This window comes from Chelonoidis abingdonii, chromosome 5, assembly GCF_003597395.2.
Source record: "Chelonoidis abingdonii isolate Lonesome George chromosome 5, CheloAbing_2.0, whole genome shotgun sequence".
Taxonomy (NCBI): domain Eukaryota; kingdom Metazoa; phylum Chordata; order Testudines; family Testudinidae; genus Chelonoidis; species Chelonoidis abingdonii.
The window spans coordinates 132,808,861-132,814,331 of NC_133773.1; the positions used below are offsets into that span (position 1 = coordinate 132,808,861).

Sequence of the window (5,471 nt, forward strand, 5' to 3'; positions counted from 1 at the left end):
AGAGATAGTTTCTAAGAAAGTAAAAAGTGGCAGATGCAGATGTAGCAGCAGCTACTGCGCAGTGTGTCCTACATAGTGTTTACCACATTAAAGTATAAAGACAGGTGTGCAGCACACACTGATATTGTAGGTAATATCCAGCAAGGCATAACTGGTTACCAGCTTACCCTGAAAAGCCCTTCCCGGTGCAAGTCCTTCAAAGGTAAGTATTTCTGTACTGTAGCACAAAACAATATTTGTATTTGTTATTGTTTAGATTTGGTCCCTGTCTGTAAAAAAGACTCACGTGTTGCACCGACGTAGCCATTAACTGTCACAAAACCCCCAGGCACGCGTGGTAGATGTCTGTGGTTCCTTTGCGATCACAGCAGAGCAAAATGGAGGATTTGAGAAAGTCAAGTGAATTCTAAACCCAGGAGTCTCTCGGCACAACAGTATCAACAAAACCCCATGTTACTGAAGGAAAGGAGAATGGCTCATCATACACTGTAACCCCACTCGAAAAAAATGGATCAGTTTTCTTGGCTGGAGAACATAGCTAGTTCAACAGGCTTTTCCGTGGAGTCTTTGGATGGCAACCACAGAGTGTATGGGTCTGACCCTGAAGTCCATAGGCAAAATTCCAATTGAAACAAATGAGAGTTTTGCTTAAGTAAAGACTTGGGCCGTGCATTTGAAGGCAGGGTTGGGCCATTTTAAGGTCCCATTTGGCCTATGGAGCTGCAACTATGAATAGTTAGGTGTGAATTTCTCCATAGAGATGAAATGGGAGAAAATATTTTGAATGAAGGAATAAATGATCTTTAATGTGGGGAGCATCTAGTGTTCAAGGACCCAGATTTTTGTTGCGTTGTGACAGAGAACTTTGTTCCTCAAAATATTTTTTTGCAATTTCTTTGGGCTTCAAGTGACCATTGTCAGAACTGCATGCAGTGTGTAATAGTATCTTCTTGTACCCCGCTCTTTAGCTAGGTGGGTTTTTGCATTCCTATGCAGCAAATTTTGTGAGAGCACACCCATGAGAGGGAGCACGAGTGAGAGAGCACACTTAATTGTTAAAAACTAATTGAGTCACATTGTTAGTGGGGAGACCAACCACAAATGACTTAATGTTGCAAACTACTGTTAAAGTGTACATGTGCAATACAAAAGGAAGGACAATGTATCACCAAATGCTTTGCTCATTCAGGGCCTGATCTAAAATCTGCTGGCTCCCTTTGGCATCAGTGCAGCTGGGCTCAAACACAATGATAGTTTAGCATAATAACTCTTCATAAGGCACGAGCTGAATATAAGGTAGCATAAGTATAATGAAAGCTTAGTAGTATGAGACCTCATGTCAGCATCTGCTGTTGAAGCATGGTTGGGAGGTAGAAAGGGTTCACATGGGGATTAGCACGAGTGCAGTGGAGTGAAATGTGACAGTGACGTTCTACTGGATGTTACTGCTAAAACAATGACATGGGCCAGGTGAAGGGGGAGTGTGTGAAATCACAGATGGCAGGCAGTCTCCATGCACCTGGATCCAAGCCAGGAGCTGCTGCACTATGTGCACTATGTGCAGCATCTGCTTGTTTATGGCATTGACAAGAAGCCACTGAGCTGGTGCTGCTGACCTCACCCTGAAACTACCTGCTGTGCTTAAGGAATGCGGGCAGCCCAGGCAGCAAGGATGGGAAAATACCCTGCCTGGTTAGTGGTGATTCATCTGAGTAGCTTGCGAGTCTTCTTGGAGGAAACTCTGAAAAACTGTGTAGGATTTTAAACACCATCAGGAGGTTCTAGTTTGACTAAGGCTATGTCTGCACTGCAGCCTATGTGGGCATAACTTATGTCGCTCAGGGATGTGAATAAACCACCCGCCTGAGCGATATACGTTACACTGACACCTGTGTGCACAGCGCCATGTTGGCGGGAAAGTTCTCGCCCGTCGGCATAGAGCGTCTTCAACAGACAGGCTGCACCAGTATAGCTGCTTCTCTACAGTGCTCTACACGGCCCAGGAGCTGGCTTGGAGAAGCCTGTCCCTTCTCCAATCCTGCTGTAACAGTGCTAGTAGGACTTCTCTGCAGTTTGCCTATGAACCACCCTCCAGCTCAGCCTCAGGTGTTGAGGGCCTGTGATGTACTGTGCACCACCTGCATTACATTACCTTCCTTCAACTTCAGCGCTTCCCAGGGTCAGACCCATCTGTTAACAGAACCTTTAGCAGTGTAGGTTAGAAAGCCTGGTGCCTCAGAGGGTTTCTCTGCCATCCTGCCAGAACAGAGACGCTGGCTGTGCTTCCATTGAAGTGTGTCAATAAAGATTTAGGCCAAGCTTTTCAAAGTGACTAGGAATTTTTTGGCTATCTGACTTGAAATGCCTTAAAAGAGCTTAATTTTCAGAGGGTAGATTCTCTGCACTTTTTAATAATTGGGGCCCTTTATGGTGTCTCAGGTTGGGCACCCAAAATCACTGGGTTCTTTAGAAAATATCCACCTTAATTTGGATGTAAAAGCAGGACTGTTTATGTTAACTAAATACTAATGTACTTAAATACTGCTAGTTACCATGCTAAAAGATACCTATTGCAGCGCTTCGACACTGCAATCCCTCAGCAATGGCCCCTATTTCAATATCTTCGATAACAACTGCGACTAGCTGCAATTCTTCTGAGTCAATAAAAGAGGTATTGTAGAGTATTAGGACCTGATCCCAAACACAACATGGGTGCAGGGCTTACTAGTGCATGCATTTCCAATGGGTTAACTCATGGTAAGAAGCAGGAAAGGTGGCAATCAGTGGTTTTCAGAATCAGGCCTTTGATTGTCAAGTCCCAGGGACTTTTCTTTTAAGCCCTTAGCTGTAAAGTAATGTATTGTGGTGCTTTAGAAAGAAGAATAAACACAATGTCAGTTAATTATGTCAAACATTTAATAGGCTTTTAACAACAGTGTGATAAGATATTCATGAAATCTCAGAAGATCATCTAGTCCAACCCCCTGCTCAAAGCAAGACCAATCCCCCAGCAGATTTTTGCCCCAAATCCCTATATAGCACTCTCAAGGATTGAGCTCACAACCACAGGTTTAGTAGGTCAATGCTCAAACCACTGAGCTATCCCTCCCAGCCTCAGTAACTATGCTATTTGGCAAATTGGCACTTATTTAACACAGAACTTGTGCTCACATACTATGGTGATCAGCACTATGGGAATCACTGAGCCAGTGAGATGATGGGGTAGATCTATCCAATACACTCAGAAGAAAGTGAAATATCTTACGTAGGTTTTTCCCTACCCACCAATACAAGTATTAGTCTTTCCACCCACAATGTGGAAATGAGGTTTACTGGCTCCCTTTCTGTTTGACTAAATGCAGGTTAAAACATTGGTGACTACTGCTTGCATTGGAAAAGAATTACCCTAGGCACAGCTCTGGGGATTACTTCCTGAAAAACAACCACCCGCCCACTATGTGTAAGAAGTAAGTATGAAAGCCTATTGTGCTTACTTCATTGAGGAGGCGGTTGGTGGTGATGGTGTGTGGAGGAGAGAACCGCTATGTTCTAATAGGCCAGAAGAGTATTGCTAACAGGTTTGAGCATCGAATCCATGGGCACATGTGAAACTAGAGACCATTCTGGAGGGAGGCAGTGTAGCTTAGTAAACAAGGGGGCACTTGACTAGCAGGCAGGAAACATGGGTTCTACTTTGGGCTCTGCTATTAACCTGCAGTGTGATCTGCTCTCTGTATCTGTCTTGTTTATTAGACTGGAAGCTCTTCAGGGCAGGGACTTCGTCTTAAGCCTGGTCTACACCATTTTTATTCCGCTTAAAATTTTTCATTGAGGGATGTGATTTGTGACAGAGAGAGTACAATACCCTGCATTTACAGGAGTACTCTGATAACAATATTATTGCATCCACGCTAAGGGGTTGGACCACTTTAGCTAGACCAGTTTGGACCTTATTTAATTAAAATGGCAGAAAACTGTGTTTAGAGAAGCTCTTGCTATATTTTTATAGTGTCAAATAGCAGGGACCCCAATCTCAGTTAGGGACACTTGATGCTACAGTAATACCAATAGCAATTTATTCTCCAAGCAACATCAGGAGAAAGATAGTCCTAGGCCTAGATTGATAAAGTCTTTTTATAAAAGCGCTCTTGGTCATGAAGTACATAGAACTCAACAAATAATTGTTGTTGTTTTTTTTAGTTCCGCAGCTGAAATGAAAACCTTGAAAAAGAGTACACTTCATTTTGGGTTGAACTTTTTGTTTAACCTGCAATTTTTTTCATTTTGTTTCATTTTTCAGTTTTTTTTAACCATCTTGTTTTTTTTCTTTTTCAAATAAATCTACCTAAACTTCTAAATGAAATCTTTCCAAACAAAAGCTCAAAACATTTCATTTTGAAAATATCAAAATGAAACCTTTGGACTTTAAAAAACAACATTTTTTTCCCTGTTGAAACTGTTTGCCAAATTTGATCCACATTTGTGAATTGTTTTGGTTGGTCTGAAGCTGCATTTTTCAGTGAATAAACTATTCAACCATAAAATTTTGCCAAGCTCTACAACAATATTGAAAACCACTCAACCGCCTAGATAAGTGAATTACCGATCCTGTCAAAAGGCTGTTCTGAAAGTGACCTGTACATTCAATAAAATTTTAATCAATTGGCTTTAAGAGAAAAAAATATCTAAAATCCTCTCAAACGCTAGTTTATTAGGTGGAATTGAATGTATAGAGTGCCATGAAGCTCTTCAGAAGAATTTTTCAGTACATTGTACAAAAACACTATTTACACAATATTGTACATGACAATGCATACAGCAAACCAGCGGTTATTTCTGTAAGGTGCTGAGCAGCCTCAAAGCCCGAAGACTTTAGAAGGAATTGAAGGCATGCAGCAGGAGGCAGCTGGCACTTTGCAGGACCTGACCCTACAATTTGTAAGCTGTAGTAAGTGAGAGAATACTAAATATAGCTGTGGTAAATCCCAGAGAACAAATATCTATTCTGCATTTCAAGTCTCAGATTGTTTTCCATAACATTCCTCCTGGCTCATGTGTTCCAGGTGTTGATCTCGTGTGGCATTTACAGAAGCCATCTGATGTGCAACATGGAAGAATCCTCCAGGTATTCATCTTACTTAAGAACCCTAAAGTACCGGGAGATACAAAGATGTTAATCCTCTTGGCAAAGAGTACATGCTGCAAAGCACAGAGGTCCAGATCCTCCAGGTATTTGGGTGCCTGACGCTCATTGGTTCCAGCGGGATTTACATGCCTAAATACTTGGAGGGTCTGGACCAAAGTCCAGGAACAAAATACTGCCCTTTCCAGACTCTGCATTACTAGAGTCCTAGTATCAGAGGGGTAGCCGTGTTAGTCTGGATCTGTAAAAGCAGCAGAGAATCCTGTGGCACCTTATAGACTAATAGACGTTTTGGAGCGTGAGCTTTCGTGGGTGAATACCCACTTCG

The 5,471-nt window shown here is 42.2% G+C and overlaps 1 protein-coding gene across 2 annotated transcripts in view; it reads right to left on the reverse strand.

The window, feature by feature from the left end:
• Positions 1-4,721: 4,721 nt before the first annotated feature.
• The window catches only part of CD8B (CD8 subunit beta), a 14,965-nt gene continuing 14,215 nt past the window's right edge, over positions 4,722-5,471 (reverse strand). For both annotated transcript variants that reach the window (XM_032776880.1, XM_032776879.1), the window contains one exon: positions 4,722-5,147. In XM_032776880.1, the coding sequence (XP_032632771.1) occupies positions 5,135-5,147 (13 nt within the window). In that variant the 3' untranslated portion in view covers positions 4,722-5,134. The remainder of the gene's footprint in view (positions 5,148-5,471) is intronic.